General features: G+C 44.5%; 1 protein-coding gene across 1 annotated transcript in view; it reads right to left on the bottom strand.

Annotated features, from left to right (window-relative positions):
- Positions 1-3,516: 3,516 nt before the first annotated feature.
- Positions 3,517-20,801, bottom strand: part of LOC141147286 (uncharacterized) — a 50,863-nt gene continuing 33,578 nt past the window's right edge. Inside the window, exons 11-17 of the mRNA XM_073634495.1 lie at positions 20,304-20,357; positions 17,915-18,004; positions 12,192-12,245; positions 11,104-11,148; positions 10,215-10,310; positions 8,844-9,005; positions 3,517-5,416 (exon numbers count right to left, since the gene is read on the bottom strand). Coding sequence (XP_073490596.1) covers positions 5,286-5,416; positions 8,844-9,005; positions 10,215-10,310; positions 11,104-11,148; positions 12,192-12,245; positions 17,915-18,004; positions 20,304-20,357 — 632 coding nt within the window. The 3' untranslated portion in view covers positions 3,517-5,285. The remainder of the gene's footprint in view (positions 5,417-8,843; positions 9,006-10,214; positions 10,311-11,103; positions 11,149-12,191; positions 12,246-17,914; positions 18,005-20,303; positions 20,358-20,801) is intronic.

The following is a 20,801-nucleotide window of genomic DNA, read 5'->3' as shown; positions in this document are numbered from 1 at the left end:
TTTTTTGCCTGATGATCCACCAAGTGATCAACAAAACAAGCTGTCCTGCAGATGCATCAGTTAGAGGGATGAGACAAACCATAACCACTGACAGGGGTGCTTACAATGATTACTGCTGCATTACCAGCGAAAGGGGTTCTACAAAGTATTGACTAAGGGGGAGGCAATACAAATGCCCCCCCACAAACACACTTTTCATATACAGTATCTCACAGAAGTGAGAACACCCTCCCCCTCCCCCCACATTTTTGTAAATATTTTCTTCTATCTTTTCATGTGACAACACTGAAGAAATGACACTTGTCTACAATGTAAAGTAGTGAGTGTACAGCTTGTATAACAGTGTAAATTTACTGTCCCCTCAAAATAACTCAACACACAGCCATTAATATCTAAACCGCTGGCAACAAAAGTCAGTACACCCCTAAGTGAAAATCTCCCAATTGGGCCCACTTAGCCATTTTCCCTCCCCGGTGTCATGTGACTCGTTAGTGTTACAAGGTCTCAGGTGTGAATGGGGAGCAGGTGTGTTAAATTTGGTGTTATCGCTCTCACTCTCTCATACTGGTCACTGGAAGTTCAACATGGCACCTCATGGCAAAGAACTCTCTGAGGATCTGAAGAAAAGAATTGTTGCTCTACATAAAGATGGCCTAGGCTATAAGAAGATTGCCAAGACCCTGAAACTGAGCTGCAGCACGGTGGCCAAGACCATACAGCGGTATAACAGGACAGGTTCCACTCAGAACAGGCCTCGCCATGGTCCACCAAAGAAGTTGAGGTCACGTGCTCAGCGTCATATCCAGAGGTTGTCTTTGGGAAATAGACGTATGAGTGCTGCCAGCATTGCTGCAGAGGTTGTGGGGGTGGGGGGTCAGCCTTTCAGTGTTCAGACCATACACTGCACACTGCATCAAATTGGTCTGCATGGCTGTCGTCCCAGAAGGAAGCCTGTTCTAAAGATGATGCACAAGAAAGCCCACAAACAGTTTGCTGAAGACAAGCAGACTAAGGACATGGATTACTGGAACCATGTCCTGTGGTCTAATGAGACCAAGATAAACTTATATGGTTCCGATGGTGACAAGCGTGTGTGGGGGCAACCAGGTGAGGAGGACAAAGACAAGTGTGTCTTGTCTACAGTCAAGCATGGTGGTGGGAGTGTCATGGTCTGGGGCTGCATGAGTGCTGCCAGCACTGGGGAGCTACAGATCATTGAGGGAACCATGAATGCCAACATGTACTGTGATATACTGAAGCAGAGCATGATCCCCTCCCTTCAGAGACTGGGCCGCAGGGCAGTATTCCAACATGATAACCACCCCAAACACACCTCCAAGACCACCACTGCCTTGCTAAAGAAGTTGAGGGTAAAGGTGATGGACTGGCCAAGCATGTCTCCAGACCTAAACCCTATTGATCATCTGTGGGACATCCTCAAACGGAAGGTGGAGGAGCGCAAGGTCTCTAACATCCACCAGCTCTGTGATGTCATCATGGAGGAGGGGAAGAGGACTCCAGTGACAACCTGTGAAGCTCTGGTGACCTCCATGCCCAAGAGGGTTAAGGCAGAGCTGGAAAATAATGGTGGCCACACAAAATATTGACACTTTGGGCCCAATTTGGAGATTTTCACTTAGGGGTGTACTGACTTTTGTTGCCAGCGGTTTAGACATTAATGGCTGTGTGTTGAGTTATTTTGAGGGGACAGCAAATTTACACTGTTATACAAGCTGTACACTCACTACTTTACATTGTAGACAAGTGTCATTTCTTCAGTGTTGTCACATGAAAAGAGAGAAGAAAAGATTTACAGAAATGTGACTGAGGGGTGTACTTACTTCTGTGAGATACTGTATGTGCAATGTGTGATATGACTGGAATCTCAAAGTGGGCCAAAGATGCATATGTCTATACACATACATACTGTACACACACACATATATATATATATATATATATATATATAACGCTCTGTGGTTAATAAAATCACAAAAGTGACACAAAAAGATGACACCAGCACAGCACATAAGTGTGTGTATGTCGAGTATGCAATGTGATAAAATAGTATGGCAGTGCATGATAGACAAATTGTTTTTGTTTGTGAAGTCTGGCTTACAGATTCACAAGAATTTCCCAGTTCCATCTCCAAGGGATTATACAGAAGAAAAGATTTACAAACATGTGACTGAGGGGTGTACTTACTTTTGTGAGATACTGTATGTGTATATTTTTCATACTTAATTTCCAAATTGGCCATGACCGTGTCTATACATGCTTTAGGGCGTGTTACGATTTCAATCGTGATGCTCTTTTCCCTTACTCTACCATTGGACAGATCTATGGGAGGGCGAAAGTGCTTTATGACCGCATCCCCTATCCTCCTATGCGGATGGATTGCAGCCTTTGACACTGTCCTGCCTCTGCTTTATGTCTCGCCCATATATTTAGATGTCCGATGTCAGCGCTATTTCTAATGTGCAGGCGTCGCTGCCCTATAGTAATGTGGCATCTATCACGCCCATATTCTGTGCCTCTTCCTTACTGCGCAGATGCCGCCGCCGTGTATTGTTATCGGGTCTAACATGTAGGTGTCATTGCATCATTCGCGTGATGGCGGTGACTTTTCCAATGCGCAGGCGCCGGCGTCTTACACTATAAAAAAACAAGTCATTTATACGGTCTCGTTGCCACTGCCAGCAAGAACCCTTCGATACGGACCGGATCCTAACAACAGGTAGACATAGATTTAAAGTGGTTGTAAACCCTCCCTAGTGATTTTTAAGTATAGGTAAGCCTAGAATAAAGCTCACCTATAGGTAGTGGAAATATCCCCTAAACATGCGCCGTTTAGGATGATGTAATCGGCGCATGCGCTGTGAAGAAACGGACCTCCGTGCCGTTTCATCCCCCAGCGTATGCCGTTACTGACGGCTTCCGCGCGCACGTGTGGGAGTGACGCCACGCGGCTCTGGCTAGTCACAGAGCCGGAGTCTGCAGCCCCCTGGAAGGAAGAAGGGCGAGGATGGACGTGGCCTGCACAGGGGACAGCGATGGATTCGTTTGCAGGTAAGTGTCACATAATGGGCTAGTATGCGATGCATACTAGCCCATTATGCTTTTCATTTGCAGGCTTTGCGGGGAGCAAAAGAGGAAGTAAAACCCATCAGGATTTACTTCCTCTTTAATACAAGCAATCGATTTGGGCGACTGATGTAATTTTTGGGATATGTCTGTATTAGCACTCAGCTGCTTATCAATACACAACAAATGGGCATTACTAACTCTGTCTGTGATTAGCCATGTAAATTCAGTTCTTTGATTACATTGCACCAATCTGACTCTATTATTATTATTATAATCATGATACATAACTATATTAGACATCTAATAGTTTAGATAATACAATAAAGCCTTGGATTGCGAGCAGAATTCCTTCCAGAAACATGCTTGTAATCCAAAACACTTGTATATCAAAGTGAATTTCCCCAACAGAAATAATGGAAACTCAGATGATTCGTTCCAAAAACATTTATTCAAAAGTCCTTCAGTTTATAGTCCATATAAAAAGATTATAGCGATGTAGGTTGTGTAACCATAAAATGTCCCTCCACAAATAGAAGCCTCCACAAGGGGATTAGAAGCAAAATCCAGCAGGAGCTCCAGAGTATAAAAGAGAAGAGAGGAGCCTCTAAGTGTAGCAATATGTTGCTAAATGTTGTACCTTCATTAAATGTAACCATATTGCTACACTTCTCTTCTCTTTTATACCCTGTTGTGACATGACGCTACTTGTATATCAAGTCAAAGTTTATTTAAAAATGTTGCTTGTCTTGCAAAACACTCTCAAACCAAGTTACTCTCAAACCAAGGTTTTACTGTATCTCAAGATATTCTATATAGTAAAACCCGAGCATTACTCCTAAAAATATTTTTTTTTTTGACATGATAACAAGTAAGTAGAAAAACTTTTTTCCTCTCACAGATGCCCTTTTCATATATATGGCTTTTCCTATACAGATTTTCAGATCTGGTATGGAGGCATGGCGTGCAAACGTACATGTACAGTATACACGTGTGTTCAAGTGCGCACATATAAATAGTACAAATAATTTGGATTGCCCTTCATTTTAAGTACTTATTCAAATGATTCCTCTTAATATAAATGACTACGATATATACTGTATGTGCCAAACTAAAACGTTTTGACTTATGTGCATGTGTGTTGTATGATTTCAGAACTTTTGGGTCCTATACATCGCGTCGGTCCTAATTCCAGCCACCTTAGCCCATCAATAAGCTGATCGCCATTTTTGACTTGCTCTAGCTTTGACGCGCTCCTTCGGGATCCTCACAGAGCCAAACACCATAGCCACAAAGTTTCTCTGATCCGGTTGTTTGAATGATCATAGCGGGGGGGGGGGGGTCCCTTCAGTACTGATCCATCTGTATAAGTCTTACACATCGGTGTACATTCATCTATATATATGTACACATACACTGAAATAACATTGGCAGTGCCGAAGTGCAGTATTCGGTTGAGTTTTTTTTCCCCTTTTCCATCTCCAACGTAGCTCATTCTCTGCCCCATGGGGGGTTGTATATGTTCAGACCTCTATTATCTTTTATTATAGATTGTCATTTGTTTAATTTTTTTCCTGAAAGAAATGCCCCTGATGAAAGGATCAATCCTGAAATCCTGAAACGCGTCGGAGCGAACTACAAAGGCGACCACCAGTTCTCAACCATTTGTTTTCTCTTTTTATTTTATGTCCTAATTGGTGATGTATTCATCTAGTAGTTTTTAACATTACCTCAATAAATGTTATTAATTTTTTACATATATTTTGACCTCTTTATCAAGTTGTCTTCAATGTCCAATGTTCCTGGGGAGGGGGAGGGGGGGGGGGGGGTACTCTTTTCCTTGTTGAATCTACTTTTGGGGATGTCGGCAACAATTCGGTCTTTTTAGGTGAAACCCCCTTTACAATGGAAGTGAGCAGAACGTTCCAACAGGAAACAGACAGGAATAAAAATGACATGTGATGTCTTTATATACAGTATATGATTCTGTGACATTCAGGGTTCTGATATCCCTGTTGATACAATTCTGGAATTCTTAGACTTTAGAATTGTTTATGATCACTGTGACATCTCACACCATGTCACTTACTAGTTTTGCTGTCTTTGTTCTATCAAGAAAAACGAAATAAACCCAGTTACAAAAGAAATACATTTGTAGTACATAAGGGAAGACTGAAACCATCCCCATCCCCGATGGCCGACTATGAGCAGTACACGCCTGCGTCCTCAGCGTGGTTACAATTGTGCTTCTCCCAGTCAGATTTCGGACAATCCAGAATACTCAACTCATTTCCAGTACACTTCACATCATCCAGCCAAATTTTACCAGAGCCTGCGGAGAGAGAAACCCCCAAAAGATTAACCGGAGACCAAAAAATCCCAGAAATCAGAGAAACAACGTATCATTAAGAGTAACAACAATCTCTATGTGTAACAACGTATCACAACGATACAAATACATGTCCTATTATTTATATGGCTTACATATACCGCAGTGCTGTACAGAGATCACTGAGCCAATCACATCAGTCTCCGTACCAGAGGAGCTTACACTCTAATGTCCCCTCCCCCACAGTCACACACTATTATTATTATACATTTATATATCTCTGACATATACCGCAGTGCTGTACAGAGATCACTGTGCCGGTCACATCAGTCTCTGCACCAGAGGAGCTTCTCCACCAGGTGGTGCTGTTTTGCAGGGTGCTGTTGGCTCAGTCTGCTGGGATCTCAGCTGGAGGAAACATCAAGCCTGGGACTGTCCTGCAGGCTTCTCCCCCAGCCCCCATGCAGTGGGTGGGGGAGATGAAGGTGGAGGCTCTCCAGAGGATCTGAGGCCTACTCCATGTGCTGCAATGGATCCTGGGCTTGTCCCTATGCAAGAGCAGTCCTTACCAGTCCTCCAGGATAGAATGGTGAACAGACTTCGCCGCATTGCTAAAGAGGAACAGAAACTTGCTGTCATGACAGAAGATCTCAAGAAAAAGAAATCTCTGCAAAGTAAGTCTGGGAATAGTAAGAGGGAAGTCTCCAAGCTGAAGTCTCTGGAAGAGGCACTGAGAAAGCAGGAGAAGATGGTCGCCTCTATGAAGGAGAGCACTGGTGTGTTAAAAGAAAAGTGTAAGAATGAGGAGAGATGCCAACAGATGAAGGAGAGTGCCTGTGCCAGTACCAGCCAGAGGGTGGATGCCGCAGTAATGGCGACAGTATGGATGGGGGTAAGGAAGTGGCTTCACATGGTGGCCCCAGTACTACCCCTGTCTCAGGATCTGTTGCACCTGAGTCAGTATCTGCCCCCCTCCCTCCCCAGAAGCCTGAGTCATCTCAGGAGGAGGTTTGAGGAAAATGGCGGATTGCTGCAGACCAATATAGAAATGGAATCTCCCTTGAGTGGCACCAACCCATCAGATGAAGATCATGGCAAAGCAGGCATGTATCCAGCGGAGAAGTTTCTGCTGGCTGTGAGGAGTCCCACATGGACATTAACAGTGCAGAGCAGGAATGTTGCATGAACATTGAAAATGCAGAGCAGGAATGTCGCATGACAAACCAGATTTCAGAGGTTCCTATGCAGACAGTTAATGTTTCATCTGTCCCAGTTATGAACTATGCTATGGCTAAGACAAAGACAAAGTCATGCTGCTGCTGGTGGAAGGGAGCCAGTTGTGCGATTTTCACCTAACGCACCTTCTTCCATTAAACGCAGGAATGTGGTACAGCTCAGGTGGGAAGGAGGAGGTATTCCACCTATCAGGAGGGTGGTTGTGGATAAGATCCTAGCCATGGGATTTAAGGAGGAGGATATTTATGTGCTTATCAGTCCGGCTGGTTCCTATGAATATGATTTATCATTTTTGCGTCCAGAGTCGCTGGATCTATTTTGGGGGGGGGGGTTTGAGCATGTATATAGGGACCAGCTGGACTGGAAGGGGGTTGTCCCCAAAGTTGTCTCACGTCAGCGCTTGATAAAGCATGTGACTATCCTGACTAGGAATGAGTCTATACCCCCCGAGGATTTATGGGTCTGGTTGAGGAGGTTTGGTGAAACATTGTGTCCCCTAAAAAGGATTGAGGATGATAGAGGAATCTGAATGGGTGGGTGGTCAGTGTCAATGAGGTTGAGTGTGTGTGGGAATGTGGTTCAGTATTTGCCCTCCTCTGCCTTTATTGGTAGAGATAGGATTACTATCTTCTACCCTGGTCAACCTAAGCTGTGCCATAAATGTGGAGTCAAGGGACATTTCTCCTCTAAATGTCCAGAACAGAAGTGTTCTTTGTGTCAGGAACTGGGGCATCTGGCGAGGGACTGTAACATCATTAAATGTAACCTATGTGATAAGGTCGGTCACCCTTATAGCCGGTGCCCTGAGGCTTTGCACAATAAGCCAGAGTTAGTGGAGGAATTTTTCCGTCTGGATAGAGAAGAGTCTGGGTTGGCGGTGGTTGTACCAGGGGATCCTAGTGTCTCTGTCCCTTCAGAATCTGTGTCTGTGAGGCCGTCTGTGGTGTCAGTGTCCCCCCAGTCTGTGGTTCCCCAGTCAGTGTCAGAAAGTGTGGTTGTCAAGTCTGTGTCTGCACCTATTGTTTCTCCTAGTGTAGTGAAGGCAGTGGAGGGTGCTGGACCAGAGTGTATGGTGGTGCCAACCCCTCCTGCTCAGCGTAGCAGAAGTGCGGGTGGAGTGAGGGATGGATTGGATGACGGTGGAGGGGGAGGTGGGAAGGGCATGAGGGTGGCTGGTGCAGAATACAAGGTGAATGATGTGGAAGTCGGGGTGAATGATGTGGGGGGAGAGGTTAATGGGGGGGTTTTGGAATCGCATCCTGATGGCGATTAAGTCTCAAAATGTTTCTTAGCCTGGATTGTGTTTAAGTTGAGGTTCGGGGTTTGTAGTTGTCATCAAAATATGTTTCTTTCTATGTAATCTTGTCAGGGAACGGTTTTCTTTACTTGCTGATGTAAGCACGCTTGTTTTTGTTTAGTAGTTGTTTATTTTTGTGTAAATATGTTTTTATTAATGAACTGTATGTTTGTGTGATTTTTTTAATAAAAAAAAAATTTACACTTTAATGTCCCCTCCCTCACAGTCACACACTATTATTATTATACATTCATATAGCTCTGACATATACCGCAGTGCTGTACAGAGATCACTGAGCCGGTCACATCAATCTCTGTACAGAGGAGCTTACACTCTAATGTCCCCTCACAGCTGCCTTGTTCTGAACCCCAATTAAACCCAATTAAACACAAATTACACTGTATCCCAATACAATAAATATATTATGTCCATCCCCTTTTCCACCCCATATGCGGGGCGATTCATAGAGAGCCTCCCCATATACATATATAGAGCCCCCTCCCCCCATATACATATATAGAGTCCCCCTCCCCCCATATACATATATAGAGCCCCCCTTCACCTATATATATATATAGATAGATATATATATATCTATATATATATATATATATATAGAGCCCCCCTCCGCCCATATACATATATAGAGCCCCCATATACATATATAGAGCCCCCCTCCGCCCATATACATATATAGAGCCCCCCTCCACCCATATACATATATAGAGCCCCCATATACATATATAGAGCCCCCCTCCGCCCATATACATATATAGAGCCCCCCCATATACATATATAGAGTCCCCCTCCCCCCCGCCTCATCATCACTGGCATCAGGAAGGGAATGACGGCAAGAAAAGCCCAGGAGAGCTCAAGGTGACAGCGATCTCTTATTACCTCCAGCGGCGGTGAATGTTTCCACGACCCGGGAGTAGCCCAGCATCCGACAGATGACTTTTCCATCATTAATATCCCATTCATCGTCACAGATCGTTCCCCACTCGTTGTTGCGTTTAAGTTCCACTCGACCTTTACTCCCTCCAATGATCCGCACAAGATCTAGGAAAAGAAAAAAGGGGGTTATAATCCTCACCAGCAGGGCGGCGATATCCTCTCCTCTGTACATAGATGAGACTCTTGGAAACTTTTCTCATTTCTGAACCTGAAACTTTGGGGTCTATTTATAAAAAAAAAAATGTATAGCCGTTCGTCCAATGAATCTGCATGTACAGTGCCCAGAAAAAGTATTCACACCCCTTGAAATTTTGCAGATTTTGTCATGTTACAACCAAAAAGGAAATTTATTTTATTGGGATTTTATGTGATAGACCAACACAAAGTGGCACATAATTGTGAAGTGGAAGGAAAATGATAAATGATACAAATAAATATGTGAAAAGTGTGTGTGGGGGGGGGGTATTTATATTCATCCCCCTTTACTCTGATACCCCTAACTAAAATCTAGTGGAACCAATTGCCTTCAGAAGTCACCTAATTAGTAAATAGGGTCCACCTGTGTGTCATTTAATCTCAGTATAAATACAGCTGTTCTGTGAAGCCCTCAGAGGTTTGTTAGAGAACCTTAGTGAACAAACAGCATCATAAAGGCCAAGGAACACACCAGACAGGTCAGGGATAAAGTTGTGGAGAAGTATAAAGCAGGATTAGGTTATTAAAAAAAATCTCCCAAGCTTTGAACATCTCACGGAGCTCTGTTCAATCCATCATCGGAAAATGGAAAGAGTATGGCACAACCGCAAACCTACCAAGACATGGCCGTCCACCTAAACTGACCGGCCGGGCAAGGAGAACATTCATCAGAGAAGAGCCAAGAGGTCCATGGTAACTCTGGAGGAGCTGCAGAGATCCACAGCTCAGGTGGGAGAATCTGTCCACAGGACAACTATTAGTTGTGTTCTCCACAAATCTGCCCTTTATGGAAGAGTGACAAGAAGAAAGACATTGGTGAAAGAAAGTCATAAGAAGTCCTGTTTGAAGTTTGTGAGAAGCCATGTGGAGGACACAGCAAACATGTGGAAGAAGGTATTCTGGCCACTTCACAATTATGTGCCACTTTGTGTTGGTCCATCACATAAAATCCCAATAAAATACATTTACGTTTTTGGGTGTAACATGACAAAATGGGGGAAATTTCAAGGGGTATGAATACTTTTTCGAGGCACTGTACCAGACCTTCCATGAACTCCGTTTGGTTGCTCAAGTTCAGTTTCTGGTCCAACTGTCCTGGTTCCTGGCATTTGGTCTTACCTGAAGGTTCAGCACCCTTCTCCCCAGGCTCCCCCTTTGGCCCTGGGGGACCAGGGGGTCCACTATCTCCCTTGCTTCCCGGAGCTCCATTGGTCCCTGCAAAATGACAGTCAGTGGATGATGATGAGGTTGCAGTGGATGAAGACACAACGATTGATCACAACCAAAAACAAATCTGAAATCTCAATCCCGGGTCTCGTTCTGCAAAGCATCAAACTCCGACTTCAAAAACTACATCCAGCCAAAACTTTTTCTCTTAGTTTTAAATGGAATGGGGGAAAAGAGCCCCTTTTGGGTTCTTTCTTCTATCTGGAGCTCCATTAGGACCCGTTCACACCACAATGTTGTGGCGGAAAGGAGCAATTCCCGTACCGCGCGGGGATGCTCTGTCCTGAAGCACGTGGTTGCCAGCAATTCCTAATGTCACCCCAAAAAAAATGTAACAAATATGGCGTGTTTGCGCCCACCAAACCCATGAGGTTTGGTTGAACTTGATTTTTAAAAGTTGGCGCCTGCCATACTTTTTGCGCATTCCCAATGCGTTTGGCAGCCCATTGAAACAAATAGGCTGTCAAAAACAGAATGCGCAAAAAACGTCCACATTCTAGTTGGAACCAGGCCTTAGAGAGACTTCTGCTCTGATGATGGGAAGGAAGGAAGGGGGGGGGGCTTATGAAAATCAGTAGGGGTGGGATGACTAAATAAATCTCTCTAACGGGACAAGCAGTAAAAACCTGACAGGAGATCTAATCCGACCCCATTCCATCCGAGACTAGGGAGAACGTTTTTGGCTTGACGTGCACCTCAGGATTCCTCCTTTCTGGTGGGATTTGAGGACAGATATTTGAGTCACCAATCAGATGGACTCATACAGAGCGTGCGGACTCACCTGCCGGTCCGCTGTCACCTTTCTGCCCCGCGTCTCCCTTCGTTCCTGGAAGAGAAATCAGTGAGAAATTTACAGAACTCTTATCCCGAGGATTTCACTGCAGATGATGGACAGAATCTCCGGCCTGTTCCCGGAGATGGAATACAGTCACACAGCGTCACAGGATCCCAGAGATGTTTATAGCAAAATATTTTGGATGATAATAATAATAATATAAATAAATAAATACATACATATAAAAATAAAATAATAATGATTATAATTAAAATAAGAAATTGAAATAATAATAATCTTAATAATAATATAAAAAATATATATAAATACAATAAATACATTTAAAAAACTAAATAAAAAGCAAAATAAAAAAATGAATAGCTATACTAATAATAAAAAAGAAATAGATATAATAATAATAATAATAATAAAAAAATAAAAATTATAATTAAACAAGAAATTGAAATAATAATAATATAAAACATTAAATGAAAATAAAATAAAATATAATAGTAATTAAAAAATAAATAATCATAATAATACAAAATAAAATAATAATAATTATTATTATTATTATAAAAAAGAAATTGATATAATATTATTATTATTTCAATTTTATTATTATAATAATAATTTGTATTTATTTTGTATGTAGTTTTTTTTTATTTCTTTTATATTATTATTATTAACAGTAATAATAAAAAAGAAATAACAGAAATACATACAAAATAAAAAAAGAGGGAGACCTGATCTATGGGGACACTCTGATGGGGACGCCTGATCTATGGGGGCACTCTGATGGGGAGGCCTGATCTATGGGGGCACTCTGATGGGGACACCTGCTTTATGGGGGAACCTGATGTAAAGGGGCACTTTTATGGGGGACCCTGATGTAAAGGGGCACTTTTATGGGGGAACCTGATGTAAAGGGGCACTCTTATGGGGACAACTGATGTAAAGGGGCACTCTTATGGGGACAACTGATATAAAGGGGCAATCTGATGGGGGATATAGACTGTTAAAATGCTATGGAAATTTTGATTAAATACCCCTGATCTAGTGTTCCGTATGGGTATATATAATTTAAAGTGTACCTGTGTCTCCTTTCTGGCCCTTCTGTCCGATGGCTCCGGGTATTCCGGGGAGACCTGTGTTGGAGTAAAGCAGGTAAAGGTCACCTTACATGACTCATTGGGGTTAAATCACTAAAAATGGAGAGTGCAAAATCTGATGCAGCTCTGCATGGGAACCAATCGGCTTCTAACGTCAGCTTGTTCACTTAAGCTTTGGCAATTAAGCCTGGAAGCCGATTGGTTTCTATGCAGATCTGCCCCAGATTTTGCACTCTCTAGTTTTAGTAAATCTTCCCCATTGTGTTGTAGCTCTGCATCGTGTTTATCATTGTGTCCTCATAGTATCATTACTTTATGGATATGGGACTGACCCAGCACCTCTATAGCTCCTGTATATGATGATGAGCTTCACCAAGGTGCAATTTATAGCCAGGTTGCCATTTGGACACAATTTGTATCCAAGGACAATATACAACGATACAATTATAATATGGCAATAGGTCACCTTTATCCAATAACTGAACAGGTTTATGATGGGATAAAGCCGAGAAGGTCCATGTCTAGTATCAGTTGGTCACATTTATCTAGACTTGTTCTGTCATGCTGAAGATGTTTTGTGGGTTTTCCAAGACATTTCTTCAGTTCTAATGAGTGTCATGAACATCCCAAATATTTATATCCACGCAGGGACCCCCAACACCTCAATCCGCCTTTGACTGGGAACTGTATCAAGGTGTTGGTGCTAATGGTGGATATACATTTTTGCCATGTAGCATAATCATTGGCTCCAATGGTCCTCACAACAAGGTTGCCCATACCATTATGGATCCCCCACCAGGTTGGCAACAGCCATGAGGCTCCATTCACAAATCTTTAACACCAGCGTAAATGTCTTTATTTTACCCATGTGACTTTAAATTTCAAACCTCATTGGACTCAACCGAAAATAACTTTAAAAAAATATATATCCTTATCCTAATGTGTGACTTGAGCTGTTTTGATCTGTGAAGGTTCTCCAGGTCATGGTATGTCTAGAAGTAGTTTCTCACATTCAACCCCAACATTTATATCCACAGGTAACACCAACACTTTCATCCAGTTACTAATGAAAGACAGGCAATGGTGTTGGTGATACTTGTGTGGATATAAATGTTGGGGTATCTTCCAGACTTTCATCAGATCTGAAGAAGTGTCTTGGAAAAGCAGAGCAAGGCGCTACCTATAGGCAAGGTAAGCGTCGGGCCTAGAGTGTACATCAGTCGGGGGCACCACGCTGGCGTGCCGCTGGTGTGTTAAGCAAGTGCGCCGGCGCTGTTTGTCTTCCTGGGTCTTCTGGCCAGGTCCAGAGGCACAGGTGCAGGCCCAGGGCCTCTGGACCATGGCTGGCGTGAGGAAGCGAACAGGTGCCACCACTATTTGTCTTTAGGCCGGGGTCCAGAGGCACAGGTGCGGGCCCAGGGCCTGTGGACCATGGCTGGGGAGAGGAAGCAAGCCCGTGCTGCCCCTACTGGCACTACTAGATCTTCTATGACCTGGAGAAGCTTCATAGACCAAGACAGCTCAGGTCACACTTTAGGATAAATAAAGCTACTTACACTAATGTTAATGCTTTGTGAGTAGACCCTCATGGCTGTTGCCAACCTCGTGGGGGGTCCATATTCATATGGACAGTCTTGCTTTGAGGACCATTGGAGCCAATGATTACTTTGTATGGGAATGCCATGGAAGAAGAATTCCAGGACATTTTACAGGTCTGGGGTGCCCACACTGTACCCTCCTAACCCCCCCATGTTCCAGGGTTGTAATGCTCTGTACACAATACAAAACATATTCAGGAGCGTTTCCATGTATGCAAGATGATGTCATCTCCTTCCACAATCACCAAACACCAGATCACGAAATATTCATAGCGCCAAGCTCCAGAGCGCCAAGCTTGAATTTCTGTTTCCTTCAATCTCCAAAGAATTGGAGTCTTTCGGTAGATTGGTGCAGGTTGTCTCTTCACACAGCTCTGGGTTTGGGGGATGAAATTGGAGGGACTGAACCTGTTTGGAAACTTGTGGATGACACTGCACTCTATTAAAGAGTATGTATAGTGCTTGGTATATACACTATATTACCAAAAGTATTGGAACGCCTACCTTTACACACTCATTATGACAACCAATGCCATCAACACTCAATCAATCTTTACCGGTGATGTGATTGGCACTGCGCTATATTCCCTCTGCAACCCTCCACCGTATTCATTTATTTATATATATATATTTTTTTCACCTGACTCCTTGCCCCACCCATCAACACTTCTTTACGAGCTTGCGAAGAAAGGTGGGTTACAGACGATCTGTATACAGGGTTATGGCTTTGTCCTATATGGACGACCAATACAATTGATAGTATTTGTAAATTTCATTTCTTTCTAAATGAATCCTATTATGGTAGTGCTTTCCCTTCTCATATACATCCCTCTATTCAGTACCAATTAATACAGACATTCATTAATTGTCCCTTATCTCCCTCACTCAGATAAACTTCCTATCTGGCAACCCTCGCTTCCCCCCTAGACCCAATCGGTCCTGTGTAAGTATTTCCTCCTTCTGGTTTATTCAATCCAGTTTTATCACCTTATTACTTCACTTTTTCCTACCACCATTACCCCCTGGTTGCACTCACTAATACACCCCACCTTTTACCCTATTTCTCCCACATTCTCCCCCCCTGTTCCCTTCTCCCCTTGTGTCCCCTGTCTCCTTCCCTGCCCTTCCCCCTTTCCCACACCTCCCTCCCCATTTTCTTCCTTTTTTCCCCTCTTGTTCCCATCCCCCTTCCTTTTTCATCCCCCTTTCCTTCCCTTCCTTCTCCTTCCTAAATCCTCCTTCTTTTTTCTGTTCTTTCTCCCCACTTCTCTCTTCTTTCCTTGCCTTCCCTCTCTTTCTTCTCTCTTCTCCTTCCCCCCTCCCCCCCGTTTTCTCCCCCCCCCCCCCCTTCCCCTCCTTGATTCCTTCACATTTCATTTTTTCATCACTATCCTATTCACACTATTCCTTTTTGTGGCAGACGCGGTCCCACGGCCCCCATTTGGGCCCACCCAGGCTAACTTTTTCCAGTACAGCGAAATGTCCGTCGTCCTATTCCTGGTTTTTATCTTTATAACAGGTAACTATTTATTAGTTGGAAGTTAAACAACCTAGCTTTGGACAGTCACTAACATCTCCTTTTCCCCTTAATTATACATTTCCAGTTAATTTTTTGATGGTTTCTAACTGTATGTTATTTTATCCAGAGTTATATCCAGCTTGGTCCCTCAACACATATCTCCTAAGGAAGCCCCAACGGGCGAAACATGTCGGGACTATAGTGCTGAGTGACCCCTCATTTCATATGTTGTCATATATCACTGTTAGCTCTATATTATGCATAGCCAGCATCATTTTTAAACTTTATTTATGTTCAATAAAATGTCATTTATACTTTTTACTGTGATGTCTGTCTAAAATTACTTACCTGGCGCCCACAAAATCCCACCAAATTCTCTCTCTGTTTATACATATACATACATACATACATACATATTGAACTTTAATGGCATCCCAGTCTTAGTCCGTAGGGTTCATATTAAGTTGGCCCACCCTTTGCAGCTATAACAGTTTCAACTCTTCTGGGAAGGCCATCCACAAGGTTTAGAAGAGTGTCTATGGGAATGTTTCACAATTCTTCCAGAAGCGCAAAGTTCAAGTGCGTGTAAAGGCGTCCCAATACTTTTGGTAATATAGTGTATTTATTTACTGAGTATGTTCAGCACTAAAATATTTTAAATCTTACCTATACCTGTTAAAAAAATAAGCTGTTGATGGGTGGGGGGGGGGGGGCACTGCAAGGATACATTTTTTTCTAATTTCAGAAGTTGGGCTTTAAATAGGGTTGAGTTCAGGGAAGTTCAGACACCCACCTGACCTATCCTGCCGAGAAACTGTGAAAACTGGATCATAGACTGCCAAGGCATTTCCTATCCCACATGTATACATGCCCCTTGCATATGTGCAGCTGTGGGGAGGGGAATGCCTTGACAGCCTACGATTGGCTGTCAGCTTGGATAGCTCAGGTTGGTTCAAACTTGTGTCCAAACCAACCTTGGCTCATCCATGTTTAAAGTCCAACTCCTGGAATTAGAAAAATTCTACCCTTGCAGTGGGGCCCCCTCATGTTGCAAGGGTTAAATCCTCAATATGTCTAGGAGGGTACATGATCAGGCATTGTTATTTACCCTACCCACTCCTCCAACCAGCCCCCGTGCTGCCCTCTCTTCTCCCTGAAACTCTGGTCTATGAGCGGTTCCTCAGCTTCATACAATGCACAGCTATCAACCCTTCATTGTACATGGTGGGGGCGAGTATGAGACCATGGACAGGTGCCCCTTAGAGAGTACACTACTGGATAACTCCTGTGTCCTCCATGGCAAGCAGCCTAGCCCATCTTGTGCCTCGGTGTCCCTGTGCCTCCTGTGCCCCATGTCTTAAACTGCACTCCATGTTTGCACCCTGAGTCTCCAAGTGCACCCTGTGCACCACGTGCACTCCTGGACACCTCCATGACTGCTGTGTGTCTGTGCAGCCTCTGGTACTACCCGCAGTTGTCTGGCCTGCTTTGCTCCCCCACCAGTACCCTCTACCACATCTCTACCTCCAGGCAGGGCTTTTTTTCTCAGAGAATAGGTGCAGGAACTCAACCATGCCCGCCACACACACATACCTGACAAATGGCATCAAATAGTAGCTCTTCCCTCTACATACAACCCCCCCCTCCACTGCCCTCATCTTCTCCCCCCTCCTTAAAAGCTCCACCATCTGTCATATTTCTTACCTTTGTTGCAATATTAAGCTGAAGCACCTATCCGGCTGTAGTACCTTCCAGCATACTATACTACAGTCACTTGCAAGGGAGATCATGCAGAAGGAACATCCACAACTGGTCACCAGGGAAAAAATGGAGACCACAGAGGCTGCAGCCTACCACGCACCCTCTCCTGCCCATGACTGCACTGAACCCTGGTTATTTGTTCTGTATCTCCCTTGTCCCTGTCCGGGACTCAGTGGGATCTGCGCAGGAGATATGACCTGTGGGAGCTACTGGGAGATAAGTTATCACTTGTAAACGCAGAAGCTGGACTTCAGTGTTACCAAGTGATAGTGGTGAGCAGGGAGCAGAAGACCTGAGCCTGAGTTCCCCCTAGTTCCTGCTGAAAAAAAGCCCTGCCTCCAGGTACCCTTCCACATTCACCAGGACTATCCTTTCTCTGTGGCTATGAACTGCTGTCCATGACTTGCAATTACACTGGAAAAACCCTGCTGAAGGGGGCACTCTTGGACCTCCAAGATGCTTTTTTGGATTGTCCTCCTTACTTTTATTGGAATAAAGTTCTATCTTGGACCTCTTAGCAGCAGTGTGGCCCTTCGATATAAATTTTTGTTACTATGCACATCGATCAGCTCTGAAGAAGGAGATCTAAATGCCTGAAACATGTTGGGTTATTGTTCGCGCTTCAGTAAAATCTCCTACATGATTAAAGATACGATATCAGGGCTTCTACGGGTTTTGTCCCTCCATAGAGAGCAAAGTGCTCAAGATTTCACTTTTTGTCTTTACTTATGTCTATAGATAGATTTAGATATCGGATTACAGCTCCCCCAACACATAAAAATTAATATCTGCCCATTCTGGATCCTTGTCCATGAGATCCTCCTTACCTGACTGCCCATTACTACCGCTGTCTCCTTTGCTTCCTTTCTCTCCTCGTGGGCCCTGGGGACCGGAGAATCCAGGGGCCCCCATACTTCCTGTAATGCAAGGAGGATGATAACATTGTTGCAGTATAGCAATAAAAATATGTTTCTGCCTCATAGGGTTTTGTTCTCATCTCTGCACCTTTCCTTTACATTCAGTGGGGTTATTCGTTGTTTTCAGTCCTCTCCTGTCTATAACTCCATATACAATGCAGGTCCCAGCTAAGAATTCTAGAACATTCTCTTATATGGAGCAGATAGGACAAGCATAGCGTGTAGTAGTGATCAGAGATCCAATCCACAGGGCATGAAGATGGACATCTCAAAGAGGATTTGACAGAAACAATTCTATTGCTCTTTAATTGATCATTTAAAGGGTAACTCCACCCAGAACTGGCATTCCATTGTTTAGTGTGTGCTAGAGAACTAAACTATCTGATGGTTTATTTTATTGTTTAGGGACTTCATTTGTCTCACCTCTGAGTTCCCGGGTCTGTACACCCGCTGTGCTCATTATGAGGGGTTCCCACCATCCCTGTGCTGAGTTCCCAGGTCTGTACACCCGCTGTGCCCACTACGAGGGGTTCCCACCATCTCTGTGCTGAGTCCCCGGGTCTGTACACCCGCTGTGCCCACTATGAGGGGTTCCCACCATCCCTGTGCTGAGTTCCTGCGTCTGTACACACGCTGTGCCCATTATGAGGAGTTTCCACCATCCCTGTGCTGAGTTCCCGGGGCTGTACACCCGCTGTGCCCATTATGAGGGGTTTCCACCATCCCTGTGCTGAGTTCCCGGGTCTGTACACCCGCTGTGCCCATTATGAGGGGTTCCCACCATCTCTGTGCTGAGTTCCCGGGTCTGTACACCCGCTGTGCCCATTATGAGGGGTTCCCACCATCCCTGTGCTGAGTTCCTGCGTCTGTACACCCGCTGTGCCCATTATGAGGAGTTCCCATCATCCCTGTGCTGAGTTCCCGGGTCTGTACACCCGCTGTGCCCATTATGAGGGGTTCCCACCATCCCTGTGCTGAGTTCCCAGGTCTGTACACCCGCTGTGCCCATTATGAGGGGTTCCCACCATCCCTGTGCTGAGTTCCAAGGTCTGTACACCTGCTGTGCCCACTATGAGGTGTTCCCACCATCCCTGTGCTGAGTTCCTGGGTCTGTACACCTGCTGTGCCCATTAGGAGGGGTTCCCACCATCCCTGTGCTGAGTTCCCGGGTCTGTACACCCGCTGTGCCCATTATGAGGGGTTCCCACCATCCCTGTGCTGAGTTCCCGGGTCTGTACACCCACTGTGCCCATTATGAGGGGTTGCCACCATCCCTGCTGCAACAAGGATTAAGACAGACCACCGGGGTACCAGGACAGCATTTCACCAACCATGTCATGGTATCTGTGACAGACTCACCCGGGATAGAGGCTTTTGGAGGTGACTGAATGCAAGCCTCTTGCCGACCGATTATGGGCCCTGGCATTTGGGGTAACGGTGCTCTTTGTGAGCTGTATGCCTGGGGACCCTTGAGATGGTATTACTGTGGATTCGGGTCCTGGTCCCCCAGGGCACACAGACTCTGGGGACCCTGTGTATGCCATATGGGAAATGGTGACTTGGAGGGTATGTCTTGGATTGCTTAAAATGGGACAGTAATATTTATCCCCAATATCTCCCAGGATATATATGTAAAGACTATTATTGGTTTGTTTGATTCTGAACTCAACGTGTTAATTGAGTGAGCTGATCACATTGGCCTCCAGGACTGGCTAGGAGACAAACAGTCTACTCCTACTATAGTTTGTTGATGACTAGGCTGAGGAGGGGGGATTCCTCCAGCAGCCCCCCCCCCCGCTGATAAGACTGATTCATACTGTTGGGACACATACTGTGAGGAGATGCTGGTGTCATCAACTCCAACTACCTGTCTTGTTGTCTGCTATAATGTGTTTAATGTAAATGAGTCTAGTCTGGCTTATCACAGGTTCTAAGGGTATTCCACACATTGTTGTTTGTTCTAATTAACCCTGTGTTGATGTTTATGGTAATGTGTATTGAATAGTCACCTAGTCTGGGTAAATGATTTAGTAAACTAGCTCATGTTAATTAGGTTACAGTTGTATTGTTAGAGGAGGTTCCAACGGCATATAAAGTCTTGTAATTTTGATTCTAAAGAAAATAGTCCACGTTAGCATCTAAGCAAGTCTGGCCTTGTTTTGTGCTTGGGAGCAGTTGGAATATCTGATATCTGAGTCCAGACTGGGAGGAAGTGGTATACTGACAGAAGCACTCAAGCGGAGTGTGGGACGTTCCATGACAGTATCCATTACACACACAATAAAAAAAATGATGTTACCTTTCTCTCCAGGTGGTCCCGACATCCCCGGCATCCCCGGCTTGCCAGGCACCCCTGCAGAACACACAATAATGTTTATATCAGAGGAGATAATCTCCAATTCAACGTAAAATGTCCTGATTGTCGGCTCAACCACTCCCCTCCCCCAGCAGTACTTTGTTTTCACCTCAAGATGTCCTCAGTCTTCTGCACTGAATGAAGGCCAGCATCATTCAACTCATTTCCTGGTCATGGACCCGCCCCCCAGCCTATGAATAGACAGTGAAGGAGCACTGTGAGGAGCCCATCATGCTGTCACTCTGCTCTCCCCTTCTATTAGCGTGTTCCTAGTCGGTACATTAACTGATCGGCTTCTTGTGTTAACAAAAAAAAAGAAAAATACATCTAACTATGTCATTCTATTCCTGTTGAAAGCAGTACGGCAGGTAAGGCTTAATGCTGGGCTGTCCCCTGCCCAGAGACCCCCACAACCCCCTTGCAGGAGACCCTTGCTCTCAT

Source organism: Aquarana catesbeiana, linkage group LG06 (genome assembly GCF_042186555.1).
Source record: "Aquarana catesbeiana isolate 2022-GZ linkage group LG06, ASM4218655v1, whole genome shotgun sequence".
NCBI lineage: Eukaryota > Metazoa > Chordata > Amphibia > Anura > Ranidae > Aquarana > Aquarana catesbeiana.
The sequence above is the reverse complement of the archived record's forward strand: the minus strand, read 5'-3'. Positions and strand labels throughout refer to the sequence as shown.